This window comes from Thamnophis elegans, chromosome 5 (assembly GCF_009769535.1).
Source record: "Thamnophis elegans isolate rThaEle1 chromosome 5, rThaEle1.pri, whole genome shotgun sequence".
Lineage (NCBI taxonomy): Eukaryota > Metazoa > Chordata > Lepidosauria > Squamata > Colubridae > Thamnophis > Thamnophis elegans.
Window position 1 is genome coordinate 74,205,050 of NC_045545.1, and position 19,602 is coordinate 74,224,651.

Below are 19,602 nucleotides of genomic sequence, written 5' to 3' on the forward strand. Positions count from 1 at the left end.
TTCAAATATTAATTGAATAGAAAGACAAAGCTTGGAAGACTGAGTCAACCTTGAGTCGGACCTGTTCCTGTCCCCGCTTGAATGGTGTGCCTGTTGAGTTGTTTTTAAAATTGTGGTATTGTTTGTCTATGTTTTTTCCCCTATTTGTATCCCCTATCCCCCCCCCCCCCCGGACTTGGGTTGTGAGCCACCCTGAGTCCCTTCTGGGAAAAGGGTGGCATAGAAATATAATAAATTCAATTGTTCATATAAGTATCTTAATCGTTTTTAAATGACCTAATTGTTAGAGAACTAAACAAAAAGACAATATGCCTCCTTGCAGAGTGATCCAGTCATAAATTCAATAATCTGAACCCCAATGTGGTAGCAGTAGGATCAGCAAATAGAATAAATCAATGTTCAAATAAATTGCCTTTGTAACAAGGTAATAGCAAAAATTTATATGGTTTTAAATATGTAAATTCATATTAGATTATAGAACATACAAAGTAGATCCATTGTTAATAATAGTAATGAACTTTCTTTGAAACTCATTAAGAGTAGTCCATGGCTAGCAATTTGCCTTTCAGATTATTATTTTGGAAAGAATAAAAAAATCTGAATGCATTTTAAAATTGAAGAGAGATTTAATTTTTTTCTGGACCAAAGATCACATTTTTCAATATTTATTTGTAGATTCAATTCAGATAGCTATCCAACTGGAATTGCAGCTCTAGGCAGCTAATATCTGATCAAAACAGCAAACAGGATCAAACAAAGCAGCCTAAAAGCTCATTGCCTCTGAGGCCTGTCATGTATCTTGCCTAATCATCTCTTAAAGACTAATATCATTGTCCAACACCCAAGTGGAAGTGCTTCACAAAAGGCCAGCAAGATGTAGGCCATCTGGATCACAGGTGTATGCTGTTCCAAAGGGAAGGCACCATGGCAGAGATGATGTGTCTTTTGGTTCCATCAAAGGATGTTGCTTAACAGAAGGGACCTGGAGCATGCCCACTGTGTTGGATCATGTGAGAAAGTCTCCAGATCTGGGAGGATTTAGAACGCATAGGACTCAGATTTAGTGTGAGTTTCTTCCTCTCTACAGAGTCCCCCTCAGCTTCTGGACATGAACAGTGAACAATATTTAAATCAGAGGTCAATAAAGATGAGACAGTGTACTGTTTTGGGTGTTGCATCTTTAATCAGAATCATTTTAGCTATGCACAAACTTTATCACCACTGTACATACTTGCAGTTTTCTTTGCAATCTAGCAAAAGTGCTTTCCACTGCTTTTTTCTAGAATGCTTTTTCAACTTCTCAGTCTAATTTACAGACTAGGTATTCTCTCATCCAAGTACAATCCAAGTCTGATTCTCCTTAGCTTTTCATCATCAACCAAAATAACAGTATCTTTCAGATTGGATTGGTGGACATGGGATAAAAAATTGTAAGTTTTCTAATCTATCCCTTGACCAATTTCCTTATCTTGCATGGATTTCTATGGGTTCACTCATCTGAAATTTTTGCTTGACTATCAGGCAGTATGGTACATGGAAGACTGATTAAAATAATGATCTTTATGAAGACCTTAATACCACTTGTACATTGAAACCTTTTAAAACAATTTTTGTTTGCATACAAACAGCGTTCATTTCCCAATTTAGATTATCATCTTAATCTAAATCCTGTGGGTATCACTAGTCCAGCACCATGGTTTGTTGTGTTTTAAAGTATTCTTTGTCCAGGTCGCTCATGCTCTTAAGTCACAAACTGTTATGGAGATTTCTAAAAGCTGCATTCTCCAGTGATAGTTGCATCAGTGTGCTTCAAATTGTTTTTTCCTCTAAAATAGCAATTTGCCAAAATTTAATATGTATGCAGAATGCCCTCAAGCACAAATCTATGTATTTAATATTTGGTTTATGTGTTTTTTCTTTCTTACGTCCACCAACACAGCGTTGATGCATTGCTCTCAAAAAATTCTGTCTTCAGTTGTTGCAAATGGCAATTAAAAGGTGCAAGCTCAGTATGTATACAGGGCAATTGAAGTAAATTAGCTAATGAGATAGGAGTGGTTCTACTTTACCAAAACCAAGGAGATAAAAAGTCAAGAGCAATTCTGGCTTATTTGAAGTTGTCTTTCCAGATAATGTAAACATCTTCAAGAGAGTAAGCTTATCCCCTGGGCATTTTTATTTACAGTCCTGAGATCAGCAATGAAGGAAGCTATTCAACAACCATGAATAACAATCCGTAACAAGAAAATAAATTAAGTCTTGCAAAAGGTACCCTGCTTCAACCATCTACCTTCTCACAAGTTGGCCCTTCATTTCTTAGCTGGAGAGTCCTAAAGCTTTCAGAAGTACATGCACCAGCTGTCCTCAGAGAGGTGGTACACCTCTTATTTTACGAATTATGTTTGCCAGTAGCTTGGCTAGGCCTCCCTTCTTAGGTTCTTCCACATGGAATGTTCTGGTCAGAAGATTGTAAAAGGAGCCATAACACACAGCTACTACAGTGCAAGTCAGGCAGATCACATTATATGGCATGCTAAAATCTGGTGTTGGCAGATTCACCAGGAGGGGTTCAGTGTAGAGACGTACAAAATAGCTGGAGCCATCAAAGGAAGGAAATCTGGGAAATTAAAAAAAATAATCAGAAGTTTAAAATCAGAGGTGAAGATAAAGGTATTTTTGAATCCAGCCCAACTTCTGGTGACCAATGAAGTTTTCTTTACAGATTATAGAACTGATAAATCACTGCGTTCTTCCGACATGCATTTCAACTTTGCTATCTGGAATCCAGTAGTCCTGGAATTCATAGGTAGTCCTCCAGCCATTTCCTAACCGGGTATGATCCCATAGCTTCTGAGATCTGTTATGGTGAGGGAGATAGGGCCACTGGCTGAGGAAGATTAAATATACAGTATATAACTTTTTTCTGTCAAAAGACTTTGGTTTTTTTAGCTGTGCCCAGTGCTTTAGCATGCATAAACTACCATAAATGTTTAGGATGAGGCTTCATTCAGGAATTGGACATTTACTTTACAAGGTATTAGCATTCAAATAGAATTACACATATGAAGGGCATAACATTCCCACTTATATGAAGATAATGATTCCTGCAAGTATGATCTTACTTCAGCAGCAAAGAAAATACTTAAGTGACAGATCACGTGCACTGTTGCATGGAAGAAGGCTTCCAAATTCAAGTGCTGGTGATCCCAATTAGAATGGGGGGGGGTGGGGGAATAAGTGCTTAAGAAACTACATACTGTTGCTGTCAACCTTATCCAATCTGAAACCCTCCATAAAGGTAGATGATTTTGACTTACAATGAAAATTGGAACTGGAATTTCCATTACTAAGCAAAGCAGTTGCAAACCATGACTGCAATGCTTACAAATGATAAATCTCTGCAGTCATAGTTGCTGTCATTGGAAGTCATAGAATCATAGGTGTGGAAGGGACCTTGGGGGTCTTTTAGTCCAAACCCCAAATCCTTATTCCTTCCTGGACAAATGGTTATCCAATCCTTTCTTGAAAACCTCCAGCAATGGATCACCCACAACTTCAGGAGGCAAGCAGTTCCACTGATCAATTTTTTCCACTATCAGGACTTTTTTCCTTAATTCCAGGTTGGATCGTCCTCTATTACTTCTCCTATCCTTAGGTGCTATGGAGAATAAATTGATCCACTCTTCCCTAGGACACCCATTCAAATATTTGAAGATGGTTAAGCCTTCCCCACTAAGCCTTCTCTTTGTTAGGTTAGTTCCCTTAGCCATTCACTGTATGGTTTAGTCTCCACATGATCTTTGTTTTTCTCTTAGCATCTTTGTTGCTCTTCTCTGCACTCTTTCTAGGCTCTCAGCATCTCTTTTGTGTCATGGTGACAAGAAATGGGCACAGTATTCTAAGTGTGGCCATACTAGTGCAGTATAAAGTGGTACTATTCACTTCTTATGATCGTAATCACAAAGTTACAAGATTTTGTTGTTATAGCCAATCTCAATAAAAGTAGTTTTAGCCTTCCTGGTCTGGTATACCTAATCGAGCTGAGAAGAATAGGCAAAAAATGTCTTGGGGAGAATGGAACGGGTAATGACTAAATGGCCAAACAATGGAAGCTGGTGTAAGCAGCTTCCCATGTTCAATAGCACTACATAAAGCAGCAATGTCAACTCTACACATTTCCCACTTTCCACCCTCCTTCATTTGCCAAGGTTTAGGGACTCACAGTGAAGCAAAAAGTGGTTTTGTATCTTCATCTTCCTCTTTTATGGCAATGGTGCTTGGCACTAGGGCACTTAAGACAGATGGGCTAAAAACCAGAGAAAGAAAGAAAATTAAGGTTAAAAGACCCTTCAGGAAGAGAAGCAGACAAGAAGTCAAAGGGATGGAGCACAGACTGTCCCCATTTACCTCACATAAAAGCCATGGTTGGGATCAGGTGTGTATTCAGTCCACTTCAGCAAGGCTCTCTCAAACTGGATATTGATCTTGGTGACAGAGTTTGCTGGTAACTGAATCAACATTTCCAGGAAATGGGGACGCTTTCGGTCCTTTGCTGGCTGATAATGTATATAACCTAATACCAAAGAAATACAATCAGCATTTCAGATAAACAAAATCCTTCCTTGAGGTTCATATAAATACACTGAAGAATCTTCTTGCTTACGCCCAGATGATCTCCACACCACCTTTGCAGAGCAGATCACACTGCTCCACTTTAACACTTTGGAACGTAATCAGAATCCTTGGGATTCTGATTAAACATTTTAATTCATTTGTGAAAAAACAAATCCAATACAGGACTGCAATGGCTGGCTAAAAAGCCAAACAGAATACAGTGGGGCTTATTTCCAAAGTAACAGGCAACTTATTTTTATTTTTAATTCTTTAAAAAATGATGTGTTAATTGTCCTAAGAAAATGTATAAAGATACTGATAAAATCAATACAGGTCAAACCCAAAGCAATCATGTTATATAGCAAATTACTGTAGTTATCAAAATGGATATCCTCTATTGTGCTAGTAACCACAAATTGTTTCACCCGTGTATTATTTTTTATATTTTTAAAAATTTCATTAACTATGGTTTAGTATCCTTCTGGGTCATTGGGAGTTGTGGGCACAGCATTACAACAATTTCCAAGCCCACCTCAATCAGTGGTTCCAAGCTGATAATCCCGTGTGGAAGCTCTCAAGCTCTTATGAATGCCAATGTGGGCTGCCTCAGAACTTGTTGCTCTCCCCTACCTACATAGTTTAATATCTACATGAAACTGCTTGGGGGAGGTCATTCAGCAATTTGGACTGAGGCATCATCAAAATGCTAATGTCACTCAAAGTTATATATTGCTACGTTAATGCTGCATTGCAGATGCTGTCAAAATTCTGAATCAATGTCTGAATGCTGTGATCTGGATCAAATGAAAGTAAGGTAAAGGTCCCCCTCGCACATTTGTGCTAGTCGTTCTCAATTCTAGGGGGCAGTGCTCATCTCTGTTTAAAAGCCAAAGAGCCAGCGCTGTCTGAAGACGTCTCCATAGTCATGTGGCTGGCATGACTAAATGCCGAAGGCACACAGAACGCTGTTACCTTCCCACCAAAGGTGGTCCCTATTTTTCTACTTGCATTTTTAAATGTTTTGATGCGCTAGGGATTGGAACTGCTGAATTGCCAACCTTTCTGATCGACAACTCAGCGTCTTAGCCACTGAGCCATTACGTCCATTTGAATGAAAGGTAGCTTGGATTAGATCTAACAAAATGGAGTTGCTTGTCATCAAAAGATATCAGTGCAATCAAAGAACACTGATCCTGTGAATAATGCTGAGTGGTGGTGGTGGTTTATAAGCTGGAGGCTTCTTGTTTAAATAGCAAAAGTTGTGGTCAGGGAAGCCCTTCAGCTCATGCATCACTTTCAACCTTACCAGGACAGTTACCTGTATCCGATACAAGTTATGTCTGGAACAAAATGTGCCACCAGACTTAATAAAATAACCCTGTCAGAACACCAATATTTGATTATTAGGGCAATTAAATTATTGGACATTTATATGGTTCTTTAGTTATATACTGAGGTTTTTAATAACTGTACATTGTATTTTGTTTTTTTTCCCTATATGTAACTTTGCTGTACATCATCCCATCTATTCACTGAGGTAGACCATAAATATTGTAAATAAATAACTTTGCCTTTAATCTTGCTGAGGCTTCCTGCTTGATCAGCAGTTTTGATACAATTGGAATGAATACATTTACCCACCCTAATTCTTTGTTCTGGGATTATAAATCAGAAATTTATGGCTAGATGCAAATAAATATGTAATGGAATAATTACATGCAGAGATTGCTAAACTGGGGCTCAGAAAGTAAAACCCAAATAATGGCTCTGCACATTACTCTCTTTGCTCCATTGATAGTTTTTGTTTATATGAATCAGAATAATTGTGTCAGAGATTCTCTTTGAAACAATATACAACTGTGATTTAAACAAGTGTGGATTTCAAGTCCAGAGATCACTTCCAACATTCCGAAAATTGTAACAATCATCACTAAAGGTGGATGGTAATCTTGGGCAAACCTCTAGATCTAAGTACCAATGGATACAAATAGGTTGTGGAGCAAAGGAAAAACTGAGCAACAATTCTGCATTTCCACTGTTCTCTTCCAAAGGATTTCTCTTTCTAAAAAGAAAAGGATTAGAAGAAACATGTATTAGAGTGAATTTCTATCTTACTTGGTTTATTTTCCTTTCCTTTAGTAATAATGGTCAAGGTATGAATGTAGAGCCGTAGGTACCAGGGCACAGTCTCTAGCAGAAGGACTGGGAAAGCTCGATATGGATGTGTGTTATACACAAGAGTGCTGATTTCTCCTGTCTGGAGACCATAACCACTCACATAGCGCTGAGCATGAAGCACCGGTACTGCCAAGCCCACTGAAGGAAAACAGACAAGTTAGAAACTCAGCTTCAGCACCTGAATCAAATGAAATACACCTAAAGCAATACCTCAGAAGAAAAACTCAATTTTTTAAAACTTACATAGGATTTCCCCATTGTTTGCCTATTGGAAGCAAGGACTATTGTTTCCTGCTTTTTATAATATGTGACCAAATCACTGCTTGATGATTTAGACACTTTTATATGAGAGGACAATGAACACTTCTTTGAATTTCTAGCGCTTTTGTATTGTCTCTTTAAAGAAATTCCCCCCGGATGGTTGGGAATACTACCAGAGTTTGTACTGCTGTCCCACTTCAAAATAAAGAATATTTTGAAATATGGATAAAATAAATATGGATAAAATTAAGCTCTAAAGTAATAGGCCATGGGAGTGTGTGAGGACTAATTAAGTATTAGTCCTAGTTAAGAGATTTAATTGACACAGTGCAATGGTCTAATTTATGCTATTAATAAAATAGCCAGGAAATCACTGATCACTCACAATTATCTTGAGGCCGTTTCCATTTCAATAACACATTGAGGTTGCGAGATGTGTTGAAGAGTGTTGGATTCAGAAGGTCATAGACTGCATAGGTTCTCCTGTCTCCCTGGACTGATCCCTCATAGACAGATAAAGGAGTTGGGGAAACCTCCAGGAACTCTTGTGCCTGTGAATATAAGCACACTCATTTGCTTTGTGCCAACATATGACATCCTCATCATACCACACCTCGCGAAAACATGCTCAACACCTCCTTCCTATTTTACCTAAAGGAACCACTCAAAAGTCTAAAGCCTCAACAAAACAAGTCTTGTCCTCTCCAGTGGCATCCACCTCGCAATTCCTGATTTTTTAAAGTCTTTCTTATTCAAATTTTTAAAAAAATAGTGCCCAGCTTATTAATGTTACAACTATATTCAAACAAGGTTGACAAAAAAAAGTTACCTTGGTTTTGCTGGAAATATCAACATAAACCTTGCTTTGAGACGCCAGAGGACAAGCTTCAGTGAGGGTACGAGAGAAAATTTTTAAGAGCGACCAGTCTAAAGAGAGAAAGACACAAGATCAACTAAGAGATGAATCCAGCCAACAGTACCAATACAGAGACAGTAGCCTGAGTTACCTTTCTTTCCCTGGGCACTGGCAAAACTATCAAAGACAACAGTGAGGATCTGCCTGAGTTCCCAAGATAAGCTCAGACAAGATTTGTCCTGAAAGAAAAAGGCAAAGGGAGAAAAATACCCACATTTTAAAAAGTCAACATGTTAAAAGACTATAATAATCTGAAGATTCTTCCCAAAATTCCTAGAGTAATCTGCTTGTAAATATGCCAGCAAAACAAATTTTACAATATTGGGAAATCCTAAGACATATAAATAAGAACTCATATCCAACATAAAGATATACAGGGATAACATTCTTCTTTTGGTTCTTAAGAGCCCCAATATAACTGCTTGGAACTTTTTGCTAAACTTCCTCATTGCCAGTTTTAATTTTTCAGAATCAGTCTTTTATTCAGCCTGGATTTAAATAGGGGTATATGTTAGTTGGTGGTACTTTTGCTGTTGGAAAACAGTCACCATCATGGCAGCCAGTGCTTTACTCCTGATATCTATGCACTCCAACATCTAATAAAACTCTTATAAACACACCACCAAAACAAATAAGAAAACCCAACTTAATAGCTGAGGCAAAGCTTTGGATCACTGAGTCAGTCAATGCATGGCACTGATAATGTTACCTAGTCAGATAATGAAATGTTCGCAAGCAAACAACAAAGCTCAGAGAACTCCAAAGACTCCTCAGTCAACGAAGTTGATGGTGGAAGATTCAGGTCAGATAAAAGCAAATTCTTCTGAATCTAGTTCACAGTAAATCCCATAACCGGAGGATGCAAATATAGCAATGACCATCGACTTGGAAATTTAAAAGGGAATTGGCATATAATTTTGTGGATGTTAGGCTTATCAGTCATTCCTGCTTATGAAGGTTATATTTTACCTCAGGAGTTAAGAGGCAACTGCCACTAAATACCAATTGCTGTGGATCACAAGCAAAGTGTTGTTCTTGTGATTTTCAAAGATATCAGGTTGATGATGGTGATAATAGGGTGCCAAATGAGTTAAACATTTGGACTGATTTACCCTTTTTAAAAAAAAAATATTACATTTTAAGAGGACCACCTTCTACTGTATTAGGGAAGTAAGACTATAGATTCAGCATTATCAGTCTTGAGCATTCTGTCCTCAACTTTTTCAGCAGACAGATGAACCAAACATCCAAAAACCCACCCTGCAGATGGGACGGATGTGCACAGCCTGGGAGTGGTAACTGCTATGGAATAGTCTCTCAGCCTTCAGCAGAGCAGCCAGGCCAGCCTGGAAAATAAAAGGAAACCTTTTTTTCCTGCAGAATCCAAAATAAGTTTAGGAACTATGCAATTACTGTATGTACATATGATATTATGGTACAATTCCAAGTTACACATACCCATCAAAGAAGAGACAAAACCCCTGAAGCGATGTTGCAGATAACCAAGTAATATTTACAAGAATGAAAGAATTCCAGGGGTCAAAGGACATGCTGCTGCTTTAAGGCTGAACTACTGCAGCTAACACACGTCTCACCTTTGAGCTGCAAGGCAACAGCTTCTTCCAGGGTGTGAGATTTTCAGTGCATACAACTTCACGGGGCAAGACAGCATATCGTAGGAAACGATGATCTGTTACTGAACGAGGGAGCCAAAGATTAGAACCTTCCCAAACTTGGATTTTGCTAGGGATTATGGGAATTAAAAGTCCAGCACACTCAGAAGCCCCAAGCAGGGGACACCTACATGAGAAGGTTTACAGACATATGCCTATCCCCGGTATATATACATGATTCCAAGTGTATACTGAAGATATCTACAGTTTGACTATTATTGAAATCTAGTCAACCTTTAGCCTCTTCCTTTTTTACTATTTCTGTAAATGACATCCCACCTATAATAGCATATAGTATGTGGGTTATTATGTTGCTGATGGATTGGATTTCTTGTACTTCTTGTATGCCTCAGATCAGTCCTGGGGGATTGAGGGGATGAAGAGAGAAAAGAAGAGAAACTACTGTTGAAAAAGCAATATCTGTTTGTAAAATGCTTGAGAAAAATGGAAATGTCTCAACTACAATAACTCAATCAAGAACTCTTCCTAAAGAGGCTGAATAGTACTTTCAGTGAGGCTTGCAAAAGCTGTTAAAACCCTTTTTGTTCCTTGTGGCTTTCTAACAATTATTAGCTCCATTTTGGGGGTGGGGGTGCTGCATGTTATTTTAAATCAAAGAATGTCAATGTTCTATATTGTAAATTGCCAGAATCATAGTACCTGTAATGATTTTTTTCCAATTATCCAAGAACCCAGATTTTTTAAATAGCACTTTTCAATAAACTATTTTTATGTTACTCTTAAATTTTAATTGACTTTGGTGAACACCCATAGAATTTGTTTTATAAGACCCTTTATATCTATAAGTAATAAATTTGATGAATAAATATTAACTCACTATTCACCAGTCCCAGGGGTTTGAAGGATGCAGTTGGGATGATTGTGTTGGTAGAATCAATGAAGTTCAAAGAGGCACAGAATATTCCTGAGAGGATGTTACTAAGATCATTCCAAGCTTTGTCAACACTACAAAAAGAAAACATAGTAAGCATTGTAATATGTTTGTGAAGGAGTTATCTGAAATTTAAAAGATGTACTTACTAAAACATTTAAAGCAATTTCATCTTTAAAATTTTAAGTTGTATTTGTAGATTTACATATAATTTTAATGCTATTTTTGTGGCAGAGAATCCTATCAACTATGAGAGACAAAATGAGAAAACAAATCCAGACAATCACATTGTCTGATTGGGAAAGAATTTTTTTGCAAATTATGGTGGAAAATAAGTATTTGGCCAATATCAAAAGTTCATCTCAATACTTTGTTATATACCCTTTGTTGGCAATGACAGAGGTCAAACATTTTCTGTAAGTCTTCACAAGGTTGGCACACACTGTTGCTGGTATGTTGGCCCATTCCTCCATGCAGATCTCCTCTAGAGCAGTGATGTTTTGGGGCTGTCGCTGGGCAACACCGACTTTCAACTCCCTCCAAAGGTTTTCTATGGGGTTGAGATCTGGAGACTGGCTAGGCCACTCCAGGACCTTGAAATGCTTTTTACAAAGCCACTCCTTCATTGCCCGGGCAGTGTGTTTGGGATCATTGTCATGCTGAAAGACCCAGCCACATTTCATCTTCAATGCCCTTGCTGATGGAAGGAGGTTTGCACTCAAAATCTCACGATATGTGGTCCCATTCATTCTTTCCTGTACACGGATCAGTCGTCCTGGTCCCTTTGCAGAGAAACAGCCCCAAAGCATGATGTTGCCACCCCCGTGCTTCACAGTAGGTATGGTGTTCTTTGGATGCAACTCAGAATTCTCTTTCCTCCAAACACGATGAGTTGTGTTTCTACCAAACAGTTCTACTTTGGTTTCATCTGACCATATGACATTCTCCCAATCTTCTTCTGGATCATCCAAATGCTCTTTAGCAAACTTCAGACAGGCCCGAACATATATTGGCTTAAACAGGGGGACACGTCTGGCACTGCAGGATCTGAGTCCCTGGCGGTGTAGTGTGTTACTGATGGTAGCCTTTGTTATGTTAGTCCCAGCTCTCTGCAGGTAATTCACTAGGTTCCCCCGTGTGGTTCTGGGATTTTTGCTCACCGTTCTTGTGATCATTTTGACCCCATGGGGTGAGATCTTGCGTGGAGCCCCAGATCGAGGGAGATTATCAGTGGTCTTGTATGTCTTCCATTTTCTAATTATTGCTCCCACAGTTGATTTCTTCACATCAATCTGCTTGCCTATTGCAGATTCAGTTTTCCCAGCCTGGTGCAGGTCTACAATTTTGTTTCTGGTGTCCTTCGACAGCTCTTTGGTCTTTACCATAGTGGAGTTTGGAGTGTGACTGGTTGAGGTTGTGGACAGGTGTCTTTTATACTGCTAACAAGTTCAAACAGGTGCCATTAATCAGGTAATGAGTGGAGGACAGAGGAGCCTCTTAAAGAAGAAGTTACAGGTCTGTGAGAACCAGAAATCTTGCTTGTTTGTAGGTGACCAAATACTTATTTTCCACCATAATTTGCAAAAAAAATTCTTTCCAAATCAGACAATGTGATTGTCTGGATTTGTTTTCTCATTTTGTCTCTCATTGTTGAGGTCTACCTATGATGTCAATTACAGGCCTTTCTCATCTTTTTAAGTGGGAGAACTTGCACAATTGGTGGCTGACTAAATACTTACTTACATTACTGTAAGTAATGGAAATCCAAATAGCAATAGCAATAGCAGATTTTTATATACCGCTTCATAGGGCTTTCAGCCCTCTCTAAGCGGTTTACAGAGTCAGCATATTGCCCCCAACAACAATCCGGGTCCTCATTTTACCCACCTCGGAAGGATGGAAGGCTGAGTCAACCCTGAGCCGGTGAGATTTGAACCGCTGAACTGCTGATCTAGCAGTCAGCCTGCATTGCTGCATTTAACCACTGCGCCACCTTGGCTCAAATATGACCAGAGGATACTGCATTATGTTTGCCTTATATTGGCGGGTAATAAATAAAAGTTTCCTTTTTCTTTCTCCCTCTCCCTCACTGCACCTGCAGAAAAGAGAGCTGTTCCTAGGACTGCAGTCAGCCAAGGCCTTCTATAGGGTTGCCATTCCCTCAGCAGCCAACTATAATAACAGATTTTTTTTATTGTCCATTTGCACAAGTAAATCAGAGACACCATTAGTGGAAAAAGCAGAGAAGATATCAGCATGTGATATCATGCCAAACTATCAACCATCATTTATAAACCTGTAGCACTCCCCTCCCCCCCATGATGAATTCATACAACACTATAAGCCAAAAGTACCCCAAACTGATTATGATTTAATATATGTGCAATTCATGCCCACATATGGTGGGCATGAATAATGGACGATTGGATCAAGCCTTTCCCAGCTCTCTAGAATGTATTACATTATATTTTCCACCATCCTCTGTACGTATGGTCAGACTAATAGAAGCCAATCAGACATATCTGTAAATGGTGAGACAAATCTACCATGGCCCTTTTAGAGGCTTCCATTGACTGAAGACTTATGGAAACCATAATTTCTGTACTAGCCTTTAAATATATAACCAAATACAAGTATCCAAGCAAAAAAGGAAGGCTGAGGTCACTTTTATATATTAGCTCTTAATTGTCACAGCCCATGTAAAGCAAATGGCTAAAGCTTTAGATCAGGATCCATAAAGCCCAGGTTCAGTAACTCACTAGATTTATTGAAGCTTTCTTTTAGCTCAACCTACTTCACAGGCTTTCTATTGAGAAAAAAAAATCAGTTGGAGGAGTCCTACCCAGGAAAGAAGTAAATCAAATAAGTACATAAACGAATGGAGACTGTGAACCTACTTACTCTGAGACAGTGTCCTGGAACCAGACCCAAAGTTCTGCACCTGCAGGAGCTTGCAAGTAGGGTTGTCCCCAGCTCCGTGTCCGCCAGAAGCCCTGAGTGAGGGAGAGGTGTAACTCGCGCACTGAATATTTGGAAATAAGCTGGCCCAGAGCCTTAGGGAACAGCCGATAATGGGAGACTGGGAGAAAATGGAGACGGAATGGGAAAGCAAAGTGAGAATAGCATCCCTTCTCCTCCACTCCTATCTGCCCCACCTTTTATCTGTCCTTCTGCAAATGTCTATGGAGATTCTCAATCACCCACGGTCAAGGTGCTTTTTTTCAAAAGGCATTTGGACTTTGTTTTTCCTTGAAGATGCCTCACTTCTCATCAAACCGAAGAAGCATCTTGGATGAGAAAAGCAAAATGTCTTCAAGGAAAAACAAAGAAAGTCCAGTTGCCTTTTGAAAAATACCTTTGGGGGTATTTATCCTCCAGTTAAAGCAATGGCTGCTATTGTTCAGACTATTAAATAGATTCACCCCTAGCCCCTTCTGTCACCTGGCATCCTCCAGAGGGGTTGCAACCACACACTCCAGAAACCCTATCCCATACCTAAAGGGTGGGAAAGGTGCCCAGTTGGAGGAGAAGGCATTTTTTAGGTAGAAGCCGCCAGTTACAACAGGGAGTCGACCTACTGCGGGAAACAGGAAGCTCTCGGCTGTTTCAAACATTGAAATAATTACTGGGATCAATAAAAACCATGGTCCTAAGCGGCCAAGCTTGCAAGGCCACCTCTTCCAATGTTTTAAATGGGAGTGAACACTATAGGGCACTTCACACCACAACAACTAGATACAAGGACAGTTTCCCTATCCCCCACCCCCGAATGCCATCATTCTGTTTAACAACTAATTTCCACAACACTGTCATATTACCTACTAAGACTCTATTACTATTATTCTTCTCTTCCTTCCTAGTAGCTTATCTCTTCCCACTTATGACTATAACCATGTTGCTTGTATCTTTAACGTTTATATTGTTTTATTTGTTTCCTGGTATAATTTGATTTCTTATTAGTAACCTATGACTATCACTAAGTGTTGTATCTTATCATTCTTGAGGAATGTATTCTATTTTATTTTTTCTTTGTGTATACTGAGAGTATATGCACCAAAGACAATTTTTTGTGTGTCCAATCACACTTGGCCAATAAAGAATTCAATTCAATCCAATCCTTATCCCTCTCCCTATGCTATTCCATTCTATTTCTTTTCTATTCTATTTCTATTCTGTTTCTATTCTATTATTTCTATTTCTATTCCAATTTCATTCTATTTCTATTCTACTATTCCTATTCTCTTCCCATTCCTATTCTATTATTTCTATTTCCATTTCTATTCTATTCCATTTCTATTCTACTATTTCTATTTCTATTCCATTTCCATTCCTATTCTATTCTATTATTTCTATTTCCATTCCTATTCTATTCCATTTCTATTCTACTATTTCCATTTCTATTCCATTTCCATTCCTATTCCTAAATCCCTCCGCTGGTCGAGAATTTCGAGAGCGAAGAATCTGGACGGGCATCGAGAGCTTTTCTTAAAATCCCTTTCGAAAGAAGCCGACAGGCGAGCTGCTCCCTCTTCCTACAAACTAGGATTTTCCGAGGGCAGGAAAACGTCCCCTCGGGTGCCCAGAATGCACAAACGGAGCCAGTTGCTCGCAGCCACCTGCCCTGTGCACCCACCCCCCTTCTCCCAAAGGCTCTGCCACCCTCCCAGCTCCCCGCGGCAGCTCCTCTCTTACCGCCGCCACGCTGTAGGTCCGAGTCCCAGCGGGTGCGGAACTGGAACGTGGCGGCCACGTCGCCGGAAGGCAGCGGACTCAGCACCAACTCTTCCCGCAGGGAGTCCCGAGGGGGCTCGGCGGCGCTCTCCGCCGATCCCGAGGCCCAAAGCAGGAGGCCCAGCAGCGAGACGGCCACCTCCATTCTCGCCGCGCCAGGAAGACGAAGCTCCGCCTCTGCCCGCCTCTAGCTGGTTAACGGAGAGCCGGCGAGTTTCGACGACTCCGCCCCTCTTTCTCCCTGGAGCCAATAGGACCTCTTATTCCGATAACGTAGAGACAAAATTGTAGAGCGACGTGTCTCCTTTGTTTTTTTTTAATATTCCGAGTCCGCAGAGTGAGGATAACTCTCAAATGCTCTAAATCCGTGTTTCTTAACTTCCCACTTTTAAAAATTATGGAGGACCCCAAAAGAGCTTTTGTTTTGTATAGGTTACATTTATCAATGTTTTACCTTATTAAAAAAATAAAAAGGATGCAATCGAGGAATATTTATCGAATTATTTAAAAATAATAGTATTAAATCATTGGGTATTAAGATAAGTAATATATTTGTTATAAAACCCTATGATTTTAACAAATAAAAAGAACAATGTGACATTCTTTTAATTTTTTTGAAAATATCTTCAATATATGGCAAATAACTTTGATTTTGTGAACTGCTACAAGCCTGTTGGGGGAAACTTTGCTGTCAATCATCAGTTCTCAAGTGTGTCCTGAAGTGTGTCCTCTTTTCAAGATCCCTTTAGGGGGTCAGAGAAGTGAAATAAAAAAAATATTTTACATTTTTTTTGTTTTAATTTCTAATCAGTAAATATTGACAGCTGTAACCCTCATACAATTAGTCCTCACTTAATGACCTTCATTTAGTGATAGTTTGAACTTATGGTACTGGAAAAAACGACATGACCAATCTTCTCACAACCATTGCAGTATCCCCACAGTCATGTGACTGCATTTCTGACACTTGGCAACTAACAACTGTGGTGTCAACTGTGGTGGGATTCAAAAAAAATTACTACTAGTTCTTGTGGGCGTGGCTTGGTAGGCACGCAGGGGAAGGATACTTCAAAATCCCCATTCCCTCCCAATCAGCTGGAACTCGGGAAGCAGAGAATAGATTGGGGGGGGGGGGCAATAAAGGTGGTATTTACCGGTTCTCCAAAACTATTCAAAATTTCCGCTACCAGTTCTCCAGAATTGGTCAGAACCTGCTGAATACCACCTCTGACTGTCACACATTTTACTATCATTGCAGCATCTTGCAGTAATGTGATTGCCATTTGCAACTGTCCCAGTGGCTTTCAGTGAGCAAACTTAATGGGGAAGATGGCAAGAGGTCATACGTACTGTTCCCATGATGTTTCTTTTAAAATTTGCTGGTGAGTTGCTTAGTGACACCAGTGGAACTGGCAGAGCTGCTGTCACTAAGCATGGCAGTCACCTGATATTTTGATGATGACTTTGCTTAGGGATGGAGGTGCCAGTCCCAATTAGGGTAAACCAAAGCTCTTTCTGGTCCTTAAACAGTTTTAAGAATGCCAAAGTGTCCTGAGACTAAAATGTTGGAAAACCGCTGCTCCAAATTTCAGTCATAGCAAAGAGGGTGCCTAGCCAGTCTTGCTTATTGTGAGATAAGTCATCTTCATGTTTATTATGAAACATCTCAGCAGGGAGGAGTCTGGTTAATATTTGGGATGGGAGATCTCCAGGAAATCCTAGGCTTTTGTGCCGGACTAAGAATTTGGAAAAATAGTTAAACCACATCCATCTTGCAGCTGAGCAAACTACATGGGCTCAGATAAAGCCACTACAAGTTGAGATGAAAGGAGAGTTTGAATATTGGAATGTCATTCTGTATAAGCAAAAGATATAAAGATATAAAACAATAGCAAAAACACCACATGTTTTCCCTTGACTTTTTAAATACAGTAATAGATTTTAAACATTTCTGTGCTTAAGTAGCCCACTATGGCAAATATAGCAATTTATAATCACAAACTCCTGTGTAACATGGACATATGAAAATGTAGTTCTCTGAACATTGCTGCTTGAGAGAATGGGATCAGGAAAACCATATCCATGCAGCTATCTAGCATTGGCTCCGTGGTTATGAAGGGCTCCCTTTTGTATTGCACAATTATTGTATGAGGACAGAGGGAGAAAAGCAAAACCACTTCTTTGTTCATGCATTTCAATGCTAACAAGAATTAATGGACAAGAATCTGGGCTTGGCCAAATTGTTTTCAGACAAAGAAAGGAGATGGGAAAGGTAATGTTTGCCTTGACTTGCCAAGCAGTTCAAGTGTAGGCATGCAGAATTGTGAAAATGGGTGGAGGCAGTGGGGGGGGGGGGCATATCCAAGAAGGCCAGTCTGCAACTCAAGGAAGTAGAAGAAAATATAGAAGGCTGTTCGCTGGGCAAAAATAGAAGAAATGAACCCGTGGTGGGATTTAATTTTTTTTACTAACTGTTCTGTGGGTGTGGCTTAGTGGGCATGGCATCAGAGGTGGGTTTCTGCCGCTTTGGCCTGGATAGGGCGAACCGGTAGTGGCGGTAGTGGGAGGCTCCGCCCATATGCCCAGACACTTCAGCGCATGCGCAGAAGTGCCGCATGCACATGAGCAAACCAGTAGTAAAAAAAATAGAAACCCACCACTGCGTGGCATGGCTTGGTGGGCATGGCTTGGTGGAAGGATACTGTAAAATCTCCATTCCCATCCCACTCCAGGGGAAGGTTATTGCAAAATCCCCATTCCCTCCTGATCAGCTGGGATTCAGGAGGCAGAGAATAGATGGGGGCGGGGCCAGTCAGAGCTGGTATTTACCACTTCTCCAAACTACTCAAAATTTCTTCTGCCAGTTCTCCAGAACTGGACAGAACCTGTTGAATACCACCCTGAAAAGAACCCAAAAGATACTAAGGTGATTGGTGTGCATTAGGACCAGTTGCCTATTGCAAAAGAACATGAAAACTTACCAGTAAAACAGAATGATTTCCCAGTCTGAAGAATTAAAACAACCTAGGAAGAAAACCAAACAGATCAGAACACATCCTATCCATCAATCAACATTCAGTTAAGCAGGAATTAACACCAGACAACAACCCTATTGAACCAATACAGTGAGGTCTGGATTTGTGAAGTTAATGAATTCCCATGGAATGGGAATAGTCACATTCCTCCAATCTGTGCTATTTGATGTGACATTTCTAAAAAAAAAAGATACGATAATTGGTCATTGCTGAACAGAAAAAGGCCAGGAAATTTTTTTTAAACAAAATTTTATATGTATATTAACCAGAGGTGGTATTCAGCCAGTTCTGACAGGTTCTGGAGAACTAGTAGTGAAAATTTTGAGTCCTTTGGAGAACTGGCAAATAGGCTGGCTCCGCCCCTGCTGCCTCCCAGCTGATCTTTTGTTGCCCTGAACAGGAGAACGGAGCTGGAAAGCAGGCCACGCCCACAGAATGGCTAGTAAATTTTTTTGAATCCCACCACAGATATTACTGAAATACTACAGTAAAAGCTAAAATAATATATTTAAACTTTCATCACTCAACAAAGTGATGAAATTAAATCTATGAAGTTATTTGTACATCTTCCTTTTCTCCATTTTTCTCTCTAGTCTCTCTAAGGAGTTCATAGACATTCATAAACTACAGCTGTATTGTTTGAAGAAGTTAACGTTATATTAAAGACAGCCTCTCTGCAAGTATTTCAGATTTTAAGACAGTGAGGAACTTTTTTTTTCCAGCAGAGGGCAATAATGTTCTTTTTACTCTGCAGCCTATTTTTTACAGAGGTCCATCCTGCAAAGGTAGTTGTGCTCTTTTTAATCTTTTTAGGCTCGAATAGAGCTTCCACGTCTGTTGCCGTCTAGTAGTCACTTGGATCTTTGTAGACTTTGTTTGAATAACCTGGATGGCACATTGTGTGACACCAGGGGTGTCAAACTTGATTTCATTGAGGGTTGTATTTGATCTCGGGGGTGAGGGGTGTTTGGCTTGATGTCACTTATATCGTGGGCACCTGTGGTGGTCCGAGCACTCTGCCAGCAAAAATGGAGCTGGAAAAGCCACTGTGGGCTGGTCCTTTGCTGTTCCAAGGGTGGCCCCATGGGCAAGATCTAAGCAGCTAACCCTAACCCCAAGGGCAAGATCTAAGCGCTCCACATGCTAGATCTGGTCCATGGGCCTTGAGTTTGAGACCCCTGTGCTATAACATAAGGTGGTTTGCTTAATTGTGGTTTGGCAAGTCATGTGAACGTTGCAGTTTGCCAACATTGGGTTATAGTGGGAGGGTGACATGTTTTGTGATTCAGAGCCAGATTTCTT

At 39.9% G+C, this 19,602-nt stretch overlaps 1 protein-coding gene across 1 annotated transcript; it reads right to left on the minus strand.

Annotated features, from left to right (window-relative positions):
• Positions 1-1,158: 1,158 nt before the first annotated feature.
• PIGT (phosphatidylinositol glycan anchor biosynthesis class T) lies at positions 1,159-15,433 on the minus strand. The gene is made up of 12 exons (XM_032218362.1): positions 15,227-15,433; positions 13,436-13,613; positions 10,481-10,608; positions 9,565-9,665; positions 9,229-9,315; positions 8,061-8,148; positions 7,883-7,980; positions 7,439-7,604; positions 6,730-6,930; positions 4,408-4,573; positions 4,223-4,306; positions 1,159-2,617 (listed from the first exon to the last, which is right to left on the minus strand). Exons 1-12 carry the CDS (start codon positions 15,408-15,410, stop codon positions 2,365-2,367), a joined length of 1,734 nt encoding a protein of 577 aa, XP_032074253.1. The 5' UTR covers positions 15,411-15,433; the 3' UTR covers positions 1,159-2,364.
• Between the last annotated feature and the right edge of the window lie 4,169 nt (positions 15,434-19,602).

What these genes read in the sequence shown, in the direction of transcription:
- PIGT (XM_032218362.1), bottom strand. Translation starts at nt 15,410, where the DNA reads ATGGAGGTGGCCGTCTCGCTGCTGGGCCTCCTGCTTTGGGCCTCGGGA. An exon ending in ACCCCTGGGACTGGTGAATA is followed by an intron (nt 9,666 to 10,480) that starts GTGAGTTAATAT and finishes TCCCTCGTTCAG; the next exon opens with TAACAGATCATCGTTTCCTA. An exon ending in AGGAAAGGAAAATAAACCAA is followed by an intron (nt 4,574 to 6,729) that starts GTAAGATAGAAA and finishes CTTTGGTATTAG; the next exon opens with GTTATATACATTATCAGCCA.